Here is a 15678-nt window from a genome sequence, read left to right as displayed (position 1 = left end):
ACATAGTTCGTCCAACTCGCCCAACCGCAAGTTGGATCGGTCGGTCCAAATCGCCGTTGGGCGAGTTGGCCTTGGCTAATCCAACTTCTCTGATGGTCGGACGGCATTGGTTCGGTCGTTCCGATGCTCGGGAATTGTTTGTTTGATGGTTTGATCGATCCCTTGCGAATGACTTGTCGTGTAATAATCTTAGGAATGCAAAGTTTCAGTTTTTCGTATTCTCATTATCTTTTTAGAAAGGTTTTTCGGGATCTTTTTGACATTGGTTTCGTCGTTATCAATTTCGCCCCCAACAAGAGACATTTCGGATGAGATTCAAAGAGAACGTGATGGGGGCCTTATTGGAAGCATGAAGGGCGACATTAGAGTGATGAGAGAGGAGAAGGGTGACACTGGAGTGATGAGAGAGATAGAGAATGGCGACTTTAATCAAGGAGAGAGAGAGAGAGAGGAGGTGAGTAACATTGACAAGGAGAGAGAGAGAATGGCGACATTGAGCAAGGAGAGAGGCAGAATGGCGACATTGACCAGGGAGAGGGAGGAGTTAGGCATCGTTGATCAAGGAGAGGGAGGAGTTAGGCATCGTTGACCATGGAGAGAGAGAGAGAATGTCGACATTGGACGAGGAGAAGGGCGAGGGGGTATTTGAGGAGAAGGGGAAGGGGGAACATGGAAGAGAGAAGAAGGACGAGGGGCATTTGAGGAGAAGTGCGACATTAAAGCATGAAGAGGCATTTCTTCTCTTATTATTCCCTCCGTTTATTTTATGCAAGTTTTTCCACAAGGATTCTCCAAAAGTTGCTATGCGGAAGATTATCTCATAGATTTTTCTAAGAGGTTTTTCTGCGTAAACTTTTTGAATTTTGTTTTACGGAAGATTATTTCGTAAAACTTGTCATTTCTCGTAAAACTTTCTGCAAGAACATTTTTCTGATCATTTCATGTTTGGACAGAAACTCTTTCATTCTTTGTACGGGATGAAATTACAAAGTTTTGTTCTCGTATCCTTATTTTAATAGGCTTGGTTTATGCGTTGTAGTTTCTTCGACATTTCCGGCTCATATTTGAATAAGGCTTAATTTTTCGGAGCCGTTGATTTCATCGTGACTGATTTTGATCCCAATAATAACAAAATCCAAACTGAATCCGATCCAGACTTTTATAATATCTGAATGCGGCTTAATGAATCCGAAAACCCCAAACCCAAATGAATCAGAATCAAAACATGATTATGAGCCGTTTACCCAGCCCTACTTGAATTGGTGAAATATGTTCTTATAATTTTAGTTTGATAAAATCATTAAAATATATTTCATATTTTTGTTATTATTAAAATAATATTTTTCAGAGAAAAGCTTATTGATTCAGCATATATTTTATAAAATATCTCACTCTGTACATCACGCAGATTATTACCTAATCATTTGCTATAACAAACAAGTTTCAGAAGTCAAATCCTACCGTAATCTCTGGTTACATTTCACATTACTCAAATAAAAATTCTTCCTTTAGTTCTGTAGCAAATAGTTTTTTTGTTCTCTAAAAAACATATTTAATACTTTTTGTCCAAAAAAAATTATTTTGTTCATTTTTTTGGGTAATATTTGATTGTACTTCCATAAGTCTATTGTTATTGAGGTGCCATAACAAAAGAAAAGAAACTGGATTGTTGATTACGGGACAAGCAAAAGCCATTCAATTTCACTTTTTGCACAGAGAATCTATTGGTAAACTGAAAGTGAGTGTGATCGAGTCCAATCGTTAGTTCATGTACGCACTCGCACATAGATTTCTACGCACACGCGTAGCTTCTAATACAATCGAGATCCAATCGTTACATAAATATTACATGAGACTCATATTTTATTACAACACTTTTTTTTTGCAAAAGATATTTTATTACAATATTTTGGTGTATATATCTTATAATATACCAAACTAGAATGATGATTTAGCTGAAAATACAAACAAAAGAAAACTCAACTTTTATAAACATTAATTAGTCTTACGGGAAAAATAGAAGGAAAAAAAGCTAAGATCATCTCCAATGGTCACTTCAAAAACTAAAGAGGGTGTTTTCCCCATTTACCAACGAAGTTTATAGGTTTTCCATTGTCCTCTAAGTGAAGTCCATCGTTTTTAGCGATCGCTGAAAGTAATCCTTGACATGGAGGTTTTGAAAAATCTCGTCTAAACATAACACTATAACGATCAGTTTGAGGTCCTTGAGGTCCTTGTTTATACATCACACATATCCAAGATCTTGCTTTTCCCTCACGGGTTTCATATTGTTGTTTCTCATTAAATTTTAAAACTCCGCGTCGGATAATAGGATATGAACAGTGAAATATCAGAGTCTGACCAGGACCGATTTTGTTTTGAATTTCTACCATTCGACTGTTGCATACTGACGGTAGCGCTTCACCCAATCCAATATACATAGCAGCAAACAGTAACTGACACAAAAGGTATGAAATTCTTCATTTTTCTTTTGAACAAAAGAATATTTTGAATTAGTATGAATACAAAACATCAAAAAGTGTAGTATTTAAACACAAAAAATAGCATCGCAAACGTATTTTCGCTTAGCTATAAATAACTTTATGGCTTTATCTAAATTTAAGCACAAACATAAACCAATTACTTCTATGGCTAAAAAAAAAGAGTCCGATGTCGAAAAGCAAGGTTGGCCGATAAAATTAAACAATATATATTAGAGAAAATTACATATTTATTTACTAATTAGTTACATGTTTATTGACAAAATAATTAATCATAACTGACATTTATTACAATATTAACATCTCTCTTATTGAAACATAAACATTTTCTTGGACATAATATTTTTTTGTAAAATTTTACATCAAGTACACACTTCTCTCGTACTTTTCTCATTAAATAAACCAAAAGTAAACCAAGCAACCCTCCTAGATTTTTAGGGATATCCAAATATGATCACATTCCACTTACATTTTGTATCCTTAGAATATTTCTCAATTCATGTTTGATGGGTTTTTCAATCTTATGACTGAACTAAATCGAAGATTTTTTGAAATTTATATGTTGATCTGATACCGCTTCGTATTCTTTTAAAATCCTGAATATTTTTTTGGGACTCCTCATTTTGTGATTTATAAAAGAAGAGACTATCATCTGTAAAGAATAGATGAGAAATTGAGGGGCATGCCATTGCAACTTTTATGCCTGTCCCATCTCGTACTCTATTTCCTCCTCTGAGTCTCTTCTCTGCGTTTCCCCTTTGCTCGATCTCGAGCTCTGTCGTCTCCACTCACCCGCAATTGAACACTCTCTCTCCTTGAATCGTGATAAACCTGACTAAACTCACAAAGTCACAAGAAGAGCTTGACTCAGGGAATTACTTCGGAGTTACTTCAGTAAATTAACCTTAAAGTCTCCAACTTTCTCTTCTTTGTTCAAAGATTATATATGATTTGGATCGAGATTGGTTCTTTCTACTTGTAGATAACACTTGCCAGAAGATGTTTGGCCTTGTTTTCTTGATTTATACAGTAGCTATTTTAGAAATCTTGATGTGGAATCTGCTCAAGAAATTGAGTCTATGCATGTGAACATTTCCACCTCTAGCTCTTAACTAATGAAGTGGCTGTTTCTGGGAACAGGGTATGGCTGAGCATAAAGATTCGTATGGTGCACCGCTTTGTCCTTGCAGGTGATCTTTGGATTTTTTTTGAAGATTGAAGATGAAGTTCCTTGACTTAGCAATCTTAGGAATTGTTTTGGTTTATGTGTATTTTTGGATGATATGTGAAATAATGTATGTTTTATAAATTTAATGAAATATAATTTCTTATTTATAGATCAAATTGTCATGTATAAATGATAAATGCCAATTATGATTGGTTATTTTGTCTTTAAGCATGTAACTAATTGGTAAATAAATACGTAATTTCTCTAATATATATTGTTTAATTTTATCGGCCAACCTTGCTTTTCGACATCGGACTCTTTTTTTTTGGCCATAGAAGTAATTGGTTTATGTTTGTGCTTAAATTTAGATAAAGTCATAAAGTTATTTATAGCTAAGCGAAAAGTACGCTTGCGATGCTATTTTTGTGTTTAAATACTACACTTTTTGATGTTTTATATTCATACTAATTCAAAAATATTCTTTTGTTCAAAAGATAAATGAAGAACATCATACCTTTTCTGTCAGTTACTGTTGCTGCTATGTGTATTGGATTGGGTGAAGCGCTACCATTGCTACCATTAGTATGCCACAATCAAAAGTTGGAACTTCAAAATAAACTCGGTCCTGGTCAAATTCTGAAATATCGTTGGGGATCTCCTATGGTTGAAAGCGGAGAATTAAAATTTGATGCGAAACACAACTATGATACTGGTGGGGGCAATCCAAAAACTTTGATATTTTCGATTTATAAAGGATCTTCACCGTTGGATTAATATAGTATTTTGGCGATAACAAGCTTTTCAAATCTTCCATGTAAGAAAGGATTACTCTCATTTGTTGCTAAAAATGATGGACTTTACATTGTGGAAAATGGAAACACTGCGAAGTTTGTGAGTAAATGGAAAAAATTTCCTTAGCGTGCTTTTCTTCCTTCTGTTTTCCTGTAAAACTACTTAATGTTTATGAAATTTGAGTTTTCTTTTGTTTGTCTTTTCAGCTAAATTATCATTCCAGTTTGGTATTAGAAGATATATGTACCAAAATATTGTAATAAAAATGTATCTCATGTAATAATATTTACGTAATGATTGGATCTCGATCGTATTAGAAGCTACGCGTGTGTGTAGAAAGCTACGCGAGTGTGTAAATGAACTAACGATTGGACTCGATCACACTCACTTTCAGTTTACCATTAGATTATCTGTGCAAAAAGTGAAATTGAACGGCTTTTGCTTGTTCCGTAATCAACAATCATGTTTCTTTTCTTTTGTTATGGCACCTCAAAATAACAATAGACTTATGGAATAAAATCAAGAGAAATTGCACCCAATAGCTAAGAAAAAAAACAAAATTCACTATCTAACTAAAATTCCACCCTCTCTCCTCTTTTCTCTTCCTATCTCTCTCTTTTCTCTCTCTAAAAATCTAATTTCTCTTTTTTTTTTGGTTATTCCCTAAATAAGCCCTAAAATCAAATACTACCCAAAAAAAGTTAACAAATAAAATTTGTTTGGATTGTTGTAAAAAAAAAAAAAAATTTGTTTGGACAAAAAGTATTAAATATATTTTTGAGAGAACAAAAAAAAAACGCTTAATTACAGTTGTGGCCCTCCAATCCTTAATTACTTTGCAACTTCACACACCGTAAGATCGAAACCTCTCACTGCTCTGTTCCCGTCGCCGTCGATTTCTTCTTCTCAGGTTAGGGTTTCCTCCTCGTGTGACTAACTCGTTTGGTATTCGCACACGTAGTCGTCTTAGGTAGTTGGATTTGTAGAACGGAGCTTCTTCTTTGCGATCTTCACAGTTTGTTAGAGAGCTTGTGAGAGTTGCATCGCTCCTCCTGCTGATATGGTTTCTGTGAAAGCGTTTTAAGTCCCAATGTTTGATTGCAGTTGGAAGATGGCGAACTTACAACTCTCTGGAATCATTGAAAAGGTCTTTCATCAGCTATTTCGAACTAAGCTCACTTTTGATTTTGATGATTAGATTCACTTTTCGTGTTTCAATGTTCAGATGACGGGTAAAGATAAAGACTATAGATATATGGCGACCTCTGACTTGCTCAATGAGTTGAATAAAGACTCCTTTAAACTCGACTCGGACCTGGAGATGAGATTGTCCAGCATCATATTGCAACAGCTCGATGATGTTTCTGGATTGGCTGTTAAGTGGTTAGCTTTCTTCTCTCTGCATCTTTTGGTTTTCTCTCTCTCTCTCTCTCTTCCATATCCGACTCTTGGTGTGTTTCTTTTTGCTTCCAGTCTTGCTCCATTGGTGAAGAAGGTCGGAGAAGAGCGTGTTGTGGAGATGACCAACAATTTATGTGATAAACTGCTGCATGGGAAAGACCAACACCGTGATACCGCAAGCATAGCTCTCAGGACTGTTGTCGCTCAAGTTGCTCCTTCGCTCGCTCCATCTATTCTTGTTACTCTAACTCCACTAATGATTGGAGGTATAAGTGGCCAGGTTAGTTTCTGGGAGGCCTATTCCTTCTTTTTTTTCGATTGTATATGCCACAAGTACACAATAGATGGATTGATACTTATAGTGGAATTGATCTTAGGTTAAAGTATTGTTGGCGCTGTTATAGTTTAATAGCTCTTTCTGAATAGCTCTTAGTAAACCAGAGAACAGTGCGCGCTTATAATTATTTGCGTACCCTACGAAATCTGAGATGACTAACTTTCTGCTGGCTTGCTTCTGAAGGAAATGAGCCAAGGGATTAAGTGTGAATGTCTTGAGATCATGTGTGATGTTGTTCAAAAATATGGAAGTTTAATGGCAGATGATCACGAGAAGCTACTGAATACACTGTTATTGCAATTGGACTGTAACCAAGCCACAGTCAGGAAGAAGACTGTTACATGCATTGGTAAGTTAACAAAATTTGTTTGAAACCAGATTCTAGCTCATGAGGCTTAATTGACAGCTTTCCTCAGTTGTTGGTGTCAGTTCATGTGATACCAACGCTGGTTCAAACGATATATTCTGCTCCATTTGTGTTCTCCCCAGTCTTATGTAGAACTCCTAACTCAATGTTGGATATCTGATTTCTCATTAAATTTTTAATTTTTTTGGGTCCAGCATCTCTTGCGTCGAGTCTGTCTGATGATTTGCTCGCAAAGGCGACAGTTAAAGTTGTGAAAAACCTAAGTAACAAGAATGCTAAATCGGAGATTACACGCACCAATATACAAATGATTGGAGCAATAAGGTACTTCCTTTTCTATCGTTCTTGGTTGTGGTATTTGTCTTTAACTTCTTACCAATGTAATACTGCAGTTTTATCATATGTTTCTGTTAGTTGTGGTTTTGTACCTATTTATTGAGTGGGATGCATGGTTTACCATACATATCTATTATTAGGCTTGCCATTTGTGTAATGTTATTTAATACGTTTTTTTTGTTTTTAGCCGTGCTGTCGGATACCGATTTGGGACTCATCTTGGTAACACTGTTCCAGTATTGATCGATTACTGCACCAGCGCTTCAGAAAATGATGAGGAGCTCCGGGAATATAGCTTACAGGTCAACTGAGATTCCTATTCTACTTTGTCACTAGACGTAATCTTTGTTTTCTTATCCAATGGATAATTACGTAGGCGTGCTTGTAGCCTCTTTTCTCTTATTCTGTCGTATGAAATTGGGATTTAAATATTTATCAAGCTTCAATTAAGTGGTATGATTGGTGATAATATGCCCGTTCTGAAATTCAACTGCAGGCACTTGAAAGTTTCTTGCTACGATGTCCAAGAGACATCTCACCGTATTGTGATGAAATTTTAAATCTCACTTTGGAATATATATGTTATGACCCGAATTTTACGGACAACATGGATGAAGATACTGATGGTGAGACTCCTGAAGACGAAGACGATGAGTAAGTTCTGATATAAACATTGGATCCGAGTCCTATCCCCTTACAGTGCACCATTGTCTCAGTGATATATGTCTTTTTCCCTCACAGCGAGAGTGCAAATGAGTACACGGATGATGAGGATGCCAGCTGGAAAGTTAGGAGAGCTGCAGCGAAATGCTTGGCGGGATTAATAGTGTCTCGTTCTGAGATGATCTCTAAAGTATATCAAGAGGTATACATCTTTTTCTTAGTTATGACCAAGAGGATTATACATTTTTTTTTACAAGAAAAATCATCTTTTACTTCCGTTGATAGTCTGGCATTATTATTGTGTTTAATCATGTTAGGAATGAAATTCTACTGTAGTCTTCACTGTTGAGAAATTAAGTAATAAATTTATTCTTGTGCAGGCATGCCCGAAACTAATTGATAGATTTAAGGAAAGGGAGGAAAATGTGAAGGTATGTAAAATAAATAAATTAGTTATCCTGCATTGCTATATGGTTACTGATCCGAGGTACTGTGTTACAGATGGATGTTTTCAACACATTCATTGATCTGTTACGACAAACAGGAAATGTGACAAAAGGTCAAACTGACACAGATGAATCAAGGCAAATCTTCTGCACCCTTTCACTCCATCAGTATGGATGTCTGTCACGTTACTAATGAATCCATGCTGACTAAATATATAACTTTGTTTAAAGCAGTCCTAAATGGCTACTGAAGCAAGAAGTCTCAAAGATTGTGAAATCCATTAATAGGCAACTGCGTGAGAAGTCTGTTAAGACAAAGGTACGGAAGTATGAACTCTCCGTTTGGTTTGGTTCCTATTTAATGTTTTAGTAACTCCGTAACTATCTGCAGGTTGGAGCATTCTCTGTTTTGAGAGAGCTTGTGGTCGTCTTGCCTGACTGCCTTGCTGATCATATTGGTTCGCTAGTTCCTGGAATTGAAAGAGCACTAAACGTTAGTCGGGATGTTCAGTATATTTATTTATGTACTTTCAGTGTTGTTTTTTGTTCATTTGCTCATGTTTCCTGTTTTTTTCCCTCCAGGATAAATCTTCTACATCAAACTTGAAAATCGAAGCTCTTGTCTTCACAAAGTTAGTCTTGGCATCGCATGCGCCTCCTGTTTTTCATCCTTACATTAAGGTTGGAAACGTTTTATGGTTTAGTCCATTGAAATATTATCAAAATGTTCAGGGATTGTTGTTGAGTCCCAATACTTCAAAACCCTTAGTCTTCAAAAAAATGAACATCAACAACCTTTGACCCAAAAGATGAACATAAACAACCGATGCGGGTTGATTTGACTGACTCTTCCAACTCCTATGTTAATCTAGGCTCTCTCCAGTCCTGTTTTAGCTGCTGTTGGAGAACGCTATTACAAGGTGACCGCTGAGGCATTAAGGGTTTGTGGGGAACTTGTTAGAGTAGTCCGTCCAAGTACTCAGGTGGGTATCTCACATTCTCACTTCATTGAGACATTTTTTATTAACTTGCCGAGTCAGTCTGTTCTCTAGATACTTATTATTCAAACCATACACAACCCACAGATCCTTGCATCTGAAATTTTCTTTTCTGTGGTTCAGAGTATGGGCTTTGATTTTAAACCATTTGTTCATCCAATCTACAATGCCATAATGTCTCGCTTGACAAATCAAGACCAGGACCAGGTTTGTGGCATGAATCCCCCTTTTTATTTATTATTAATAGTTTTTAATATCCCTGCGTTTTGGAGGCTTTAGATCTGAATATTTTTCTCTGTAAAATTTTTTAGTTTGTCTTTATGAGTAATTACAGAATTTGGATAACTGAAGCAGATTGATGTGTTTGTATTGTACTATTTATGTTTCTTAAACTCTCACTTCGCTTCAACAGGAGGTCAAGGAGTGTGCTATTACCTGCATGGGTCTCGTTATTTCAACTTTTGGCGATGAACTCAGAAAAGAATTACCTTCATGCCTTCCTGTGCTTGTTGACCGAATGGGAAACGAAATCACTCGCCTCACAGCAGTAAAGGTTGTTCTCGTTCTTCTGTTGACGTTTTTATTTCCGAACTTTTTAGCTCATGTCTGTGATCCTGTTAACCAATGCAGGCATTTGCTGTCATTGCCACTTCTCCGCTGCACATTGATCTGTCATGTGTTTTGGTCAATTTGATTGCTGAACTAACTGGATTCTTGAGAAAGGTATATGGCTTTTTTGCAACAATATCTAATTGTTATCAATTTCCTTCTACTGTTCATGATCAGTGGAAAATATCCCTGAATACAATATCTGGTACTTAGGCAATTTGTATTAATGTTGTTGTATAACAGGCTAATCGGGTGCTAAGGCAAGCAACACTGATCACCATGAATACCTTGGTAACAGCGTATGGAGATAAGATTGTCTCAGATGCTTATGAAGTTATTGTTGTGGAGCTTTCGTCTCTGATAAGGTCTGTTTGTCCAGAATTTTCCTAACGTTCTTTACTTTTTTACTTTCTGGGTTGGTTGTTTTATTAGAAAAATGACTTCATCTGTCTTTCCAGTGTTTCGGATCTCCACATGACAGCTCTTGCGCTTGAACTCTGCTGCACTCTGATGACTGGAAAGAGTTGTAGTGAAAATATCAGTTTGGCGGTTCGCAACAAAGTTCTTCCGCAGGCAATAACTTTAGTTAAAAGCCCATTGCTCCAGGGTCAAGCACTTTTGGTAACTCGTCGTTTTGTTTGAATTTTTTTATACTTTGCCTGAGATCAAAATACAAAACGGAAATGATTTCTTGAACGCTTGACACAGGCTTTGCAAGGATTCTTTGAAGCTTTGGTTTATCATGCAAATACGAGTTTCTACACCTTGCTGGACTCATTACTTTCCTGCGCTAAACCTTCTCCTCAGTCTGGAGGTGTCCCAAAGCAAGCATTATATTCAATTGCACAGTGTGTCGCGGTTCTTTGTCTCGCGGCAGGTGATAAGAATTGTTCTTCTACGGTTAAAATGCTAATGGAAATACTTAAAGATGACAGCGGCACAAACACAGTAAGCTTTCTGATTTTGTATTAGTGTGCGAACTATTAGGGATTAAAGTCGAGCTTATTTTCCTTTATAGATCTACAGCTAATTTTTGTGGTGGTGGATTTTCTCGTGCAGGCAAAACAGCACCTTGCCCTGTTGTCTCTTGGTGAGATTGGGAGAAGGAAAGATCTAAGCGCACATGCTGGCATTGAAACGATAGTCATTGAGTCTTTCCAATCTCCCTTTGAAGAAATAAAGTCTGCGGCTTCATATGCTCTTGGAAACATTGCTGTTGGCAATCTACCCAATTATTTACCTTTTATCTTGAACCAGATTGATAATCAACAGAAAAAACAATATATTCTTCTTCATTCACTCAAGGAGGTGAGTTTTACTGAACTAAGTATAGTGTCAAATTACATGGTTTACTGGATTTGATATATTGTTACCCCGTTTTTTCAGGTGATCGTGAGGCAGTCTGTTGATAAAGCGGACTTCCAGAATTGTAGTGTTGAGAAAATACTTGCTTTACTGTTTAACCACTGTGAAAGCGAGGAAGAGGGTGTAAGGAATGTTGTTGCTGAATGCTTGGGAAAAATGGCGTTGATAGAACCTGAGAAACTGGTCCCTGCACTTAAGGTAGCTAGAGAAGTGATACAGATCAATCTAACTATCTGCATTTACTCATTTTCCGTCATGATTTAACGATGGACAATTCTTTGTGTTGCATTCTGAACTTTATAGGTAAGGACGACTAGCCAAGCCGCTTTTACTCGTGCGACTGTTGTTACCGCTGTGAAATATTCTGTAGTGGAACGGCCTGAGAAATTAGATGAAATCATCTTCCCTGAGATTTCTTCTTTCCTCATGCTAATTAAAGATGGTGACAGGGTAAGTCAATTAAAATCAACCCCGTTCGATGATAACAAAATGATTTTGCTGTGACTAATCATAAAAATTTTCTCCGGTTCTATGGTTTATGCAGCATGTGAGGCGTGCAGCTGTGTCAGCACTGAGTACATTTGCTCACTATAAACCAAACCTTATTAAAGGACTCCTCCCTGAATTGTTACCGCTTCTTTATGATCAAACCGTTATTAAGGTAATTTATGTTAAAGGGTCTTAGTGATGTATAACACAATTGTTGTCATATATCATAATAACTCGGAAGTTTTGTTTTGCAGAAAGAATTAATAAGAACGGTTGATCTAGGGCCATTCAAGCACGTTGTAGATGATGGGCTTGAATTGAGGAAAGCAGCTTTTGAATGTGTATTTACTCTACTCGATAGCTGTCTTGATCAACTGAATCCGTCTTCTTTCATTATTCCTTTCCTCAAATCCGGACTAGAAGGTGGGTTTGTCTATATCTCTTTCATATGATAATTAACCTATGGTGTAATTTCTTTATAACATAAATATCTGTTTATGCAGATCATTACGATCTGAAGATGCTGTGTCATCTCATACTCTCACTCCTAGCGGATAAATGCCCCTCAGCCGTGCTAGCTGGTATGTTAAATAGCTTCCAAAATCATTGTTTCTAAATTGGAAAAGAAAAAATAGAGATTTGTTTAAATGTGTCTTCATTTTGTCATGATGTTTCTCTCAAGTACTGGATTCGCTTGTGGAACCCCTGCAAAAAACAATAAATTTCAAGCCAAAGCAAGATGCAGTGAAGCAAGAGCATGACCGTAATGAAGACATGATCAGAAGTGCTCTTCGTGCTATCTCATCTTTGGATCGGATCAGGTATCTTCTTTAAGATTATGATTTTTCTCTTTTGCGTTAAGTACGAAACTGATCTGATCATTCTTTTCTTTGAATTAAATGTGAAATGTCAAACAGTGGAGTGGATTATAGCCACAAGTTCAAGAGCTTAATGGCTGACATGAAGAGGTCTGAACGATTGTGGGGAAAGTACCAGACAATCCGCAACGAGTAAAGAGTTTGTATGTTGTGTTACTACATAAAAAAGGTGGTCGATGATGAATTCCTCTGCCTGAGATGAGACAATTACTTCAAGAGGGTACATGGAAAAAATGAGAACATAGTTTTTTTCTTTGTCGCGAACAATGATTATATTGTTCAGACTGTCATTTAAAAAGAAATCTTTTTTGTTTTTACTTTTGCAATAGTAAAAGTTTTTTTTATTAAACCTTTGTTTGAGTTATTGATATGCTTTGCAAGTATTGCATTTTTGCGACGGTGAATGATTTTAGTCTTCTATTGTTTGATTTTTCAATAACTAGTAAAGAATGAGATGATGTGCAAGTGAACTCATAAGCTCAGGCAGTATGAAACTATGGGAAACGGCACATGTTATATGTCGCAGACTAAATTGACAAATACTTAACTGGAAGAGAAGGCAACCGAGTGCAGACTGGCTCGCAAAACAGGCTGCATCTTTTGATATTTTTATCATTCTTTTGCTGAATGTTGTACCCCAAGAGAGCTCGTCTGATAAATCTTTAAATACGTACTCTCTTTATGAATAGAATGAGTAGAGGAAAAGAAATCAGACAAATACTTCAATAGACCCAATATTACTTTGGAGTATAACATCGCAGTTTGCAAAAGGTAAAAAATCCCAATTTGATAGCAAACAGTGACAGGACAGGGAAACAAGATAAGCATTGCACTCAATTGGATTGGTCGACTCTACTCTATTGTCAACTAAACAAAGGGAAACAACACCACCCAATAGGAAATAGCTAATCTTTGATTCAACTTACAAAAGAGCAGAAAATCCACAAGGGTTTTTAGATCTTCTGCTTTAAGAGGTTTATTCGAGAGGGGGGGGGGGGGAACAATTGATACTCAAGTAAGTAGCTGAAAATCCTTTAGTAACATAAAATCTCTTCTCTTATTCATTAGAACCCTCAGCATCATTACCAGACTTGAGATGAAGATGCTTCTCTCGCTTTTGGAAATCAGTCAAACCTTTTCCACTTCCAATCACACCCACTTTTCCAAATGGATCCTCTGGTGATTTGAATATACTCTCTTTCTTCCTCCCTGTAAAAAACCCTACCTGCCAACCAAACCAAACCCCATCTCAGAATCACAGAACAGGCAAAGAAAGAAGATCTATCCAAATTCCGAATATTTTTTAACCTTTTTAGTTTTGGCTTTAGTCGTCTGAAACTGTTGCCACGCATTCTGTTTCTTGTTCTGTGTAACCTCGAGTTGCTCCTGCCTCGCCTTTGACTTGAAAGCATGTATCTTCTTACGCTTTGCAATTTTCTGCAAAAAACAATAAGCGAGAGATCTCATAAACAAGACAGACCAGAAAAATGAAATAATCACACATCATCTTTGACTTACCACATCCTCGGGATCATTAGGATCGATTTTAAGCTTTGCCGGTAGAGTTTTGGATTGATAATCAGAACTCGCAGCTTGCTCAACCTTTCTTTTGAGTGCGTTCTTCGCAGCTTCAGCTATTCTTTCAGCTTCCAAGAGGGCATTGGTCTCTATTGCCCTCACATTATCTGGATCAACCTATATTAAAACAAGGCAACCTCAACATTAGTTTTTGTTTAATAGAAAAACACAAACGGGAACAGAAGCATTACCTCTTCCTTGTTACCCCACTCATTATACGAAACAAAATAGCCATTTATAGTATGCGCCTCAATAGTCGCATCATACCTGAACATTTAACTTATCAAACAAACAAACAAAAATATGGGAAAGAAGACAAATTACAAGAGACCAGAGAGTTTTTTCAGACATACCACTCGCCATCGTAGCTATAGACAGCTTGAACTTTTGTTCCAATGGGGAACTTACCCTCATGTATTGGGTCATTCCTTGATTCCTGTATAAGAAAATGGAAAACAATCACGCCTAGTGACTAAAACATGTAGTGGACTTTGGAGTAACATGGATCAAGGTTTACATATCACATCAGTCCTGCTAAGAAGAACTGACTAAAATAATCACGTAGCCGCATTTTTCAGGTAAAATGACAAAAGGAGAAGAGATGAGATAACAGAAATAAACATACCATCTTTTGCCAAGCACCCTCAAGTAAATCGGGTGATTCAGGGGTTGCTCCAGCATCTGAAAGAGGAATCTCATTTTGCTTAGCGGTTGCAAGAAGTTCTTCAGTCAATGCAATCACCTACGTGGTGAAAAACAAGTGTGTCAGAGAGCATAGAGGATGCCAGCAATTTCACCACAAGAAATGTTTATTAAGATTTATATCAGAAATAGAACTTCAGGGAGAAATCAGGAAGCAGAGTGGTAATCAAGACCCATAATAGCACACCTGCACAACAACCAAGATAAGAAATAATGATGAATTCCTCGCTAATTCTCCCAGGGAAGAGCACTCAAATATACTCACCTTTCAGATAACAAATGTGAGACCTAGCTCCACAGTATGATGATTAGCTGTTAAATGAGGTTGCTAATTCGAGCAAGCAAGATGCTGAATCCTTCAAAAGAGGGAGGGAATGGAAAACATAAAAGGACATGATACCTAGATGCTCAACTAACATAATCTACTTTCACTCACGAACACAATGACGTGGACAATAGAGACATAAAGATTTGATAGTTTGCAAAAGTAAGATGGAGAAGGAAGGATGTGTGATGGATCACCTCTTTAAGCTCCTTTTCCATGTCAGCATATTCAGAGTTTCTAGGGTCTTGCGACAAAAGCTGCCTCACCTGCCCCAAAAAGAGTGTAACTTCTCAATCAGATTATCATTCTACTTCACAAAAAACAACACTCAACGAAACCCTAATTTGAAGCATCCTCTAATAACTCTAATCTGCCTCAATTCAATTTGTTCTTCACCAATTCTCAAGCAAGAATAATTCGATTCTAAAGCCCCAAATCCCTGAAAAAGAAGAAGAGATTAAACAGTTATTCACCTGTTGGAGCTGCTCTTTGTAGGTAGTGAGATTGGAAGCTAACTCTTTGATGCTCACTTCTTCTTCTCCCTCCATCTTCTTCTCCAAACTCAAGCTTCGAATCGAATCGAATCTTTCCTCCTCACCAATGTTCTTCTTCGTCGCCAAAGATATTTTAGAGAGAAGGAAGAAGGAAGCTCTACTTATTGTTCTGTTTATACTAACAAAAACTGCACGCCGTTTTGCACTCGCTAGATATTAACACCCGAAC

At 36.9% G+C, this 15678-nt stretch overlaps 2 protein-coding genes across 3 annotated transcripts; one reads left to right on the top strand and one right to left on the bottom strand.

Annotated features, from left to right (window-relative positions):
- The first annotated feature begins 4135 nt into the window (after nucleotides 1-4135).
- Nucleotides 4136-12770, top strand: LOC103827515 (cullin-associated NEDD8-dissociated protein 1). Of its 2 annotated transcripts, XM_009103003.3 has the most exons (29): nucleotides 4136-5371; nucleotides 5566-5608; nucleotides 5687-5844; nucleotides 5935-6142; nucleotides 6383-6548; nucleotides 6761-6890; nucleotides 7090-7204; nucleotides 7399-7556; nucleotides 7644-7767; nucleotides 7946-7996; nucleotides 8067-8149; nucleotides 8246-8330; nucleotides 8403-8504; nucleotides 8594-8692; nucleotides 8884-8994; nucleotides 9133-9216; nucleotides 9422-9562; nucleotides 9640-9732; nucleotides 9862-9983; nucleotides 10077-10239; nucleotides 10327-10566; nucleotides 10678-10926; nucleotides 11005-11181; nucleotides 11287-11433; nucleotides 11528-11644; nucleotides 11727-11895; nucleotides 11976-12053; nucleotides 12155-12293; nucleotides 12390-12770. In XM_009103003.3, exons 2-29 carry the CDS (start codon nucleotides 5573-5575, stop codon nucleotides 12484-12486), a joined length of 3642 nt encoding a protein of 1213 aa, XP_009101251.1. In that variant the 5' UTR covers nucleotides 4136-5371; nucleotides 5566-5572; the 3' UTR covers nucleotides 12487-12770. The 2 variants fall into 2 exon arrangements, with proteins under 2 accessions (XP_009101251.1, XP_033128095.1); XM_033272204.1 differs by lacking the exon at nucleotides 4136-5371 and having other exon boundaries at nucleotides 5547-5608.
- A 341-nt stretch (nucleotides 12771-13111) lies between these two features.
- LOC103827514 lies at nucleotides 13112-15645 on the bottom strand. The gene is made up of 8 exons (XM_009103002.3): nucleotides 15429-15645; nucleotides 15153-15221; nucleotides 14554-14670; nucleotides 14282-14364; nucleotides 14120-14195; nucleotides 13869-14045; nucleotides 13659-13787; nucleotides 13112-13575 (listed from the first exon to the last, which is right to left on the bottom strand). Exons 1-8 carry the CDS (start codon nucleotides 15501-15503, stop codon nucleotides 13408-13410), a joined length of 894 nt encoding a protein of 297 aa, XP_009101250.1. The 5' UTR covers nucleotides 15504-15645; the 3' UTR covers nucleotides 13112-13407.
- Nucleotides 15646-15678: the final 33 nt, after the last annotated feature.

Source organism: Brassica rapa, chromosome A06 (genome assembly GCF_000309985.2).
Source record: "Brassica rapa cultivar Chiifu-401-42 chromosome A06, CAAS_Brap_v3.01, whole genome shotgun sequence".
NCBI classification, from domain to species: Eukaryota; Viridiplantae; Streptophyta; class Magnoliopsida; order Brassicales; family Brassicaceae; genus Brassica; species Brassica rapa.
Note: the sequence above shows the minus strand (reverse complement) of the source record. Positions and strands in the feature narration are given on the sequence as shown.

Bases quoted from the DNA above. Each gene is read 5' to 3' on its own strand.
- LOC103827515 (XM_033272204.1), top strand. From the start codon at position 5,552: ATGTTTGATTGCAGTTGGAAGATGGCGAACTTACAACTCTCTGGAATC. The intron at 8,505-8,593 runs GTTAGTCGGGAT...TTTTCCCTCCAG, and splicing joins GAATTGAAAGAGCACTAAAC to GATAAATCTTCTACATCAAA. The intron at 9,217-9,421 runs GTTTGTGGCATG...TCGCTTCAACAG, and splicing joins CAAATCAAGACCAGGACCAG to GAGGTCAAGGAGTGTGCTAT.
- LOC103827514 (XM_009103002.3), bottom strand. From the start codon at position 15,503: ATGGAGGGAGAAGAAGAAGTGAGCATCAAAGAGTTAGCTTCCAATCTC. The intron at 14,365-14,553 runs GTATGTTTATTT...TTTCTTATACAG, and splicing joins AGGGTGCTTGGCAAAAGATG to GAATCAAGGAATGACCCAAT. The intron at 13,576-13,658 runs GTTAAAAAATAT...TTTGGTTGGCAG, and splicing joins CTAAAGCCAAAACTAAAAAG to GTAGGGTTTTTTACAGGGAG.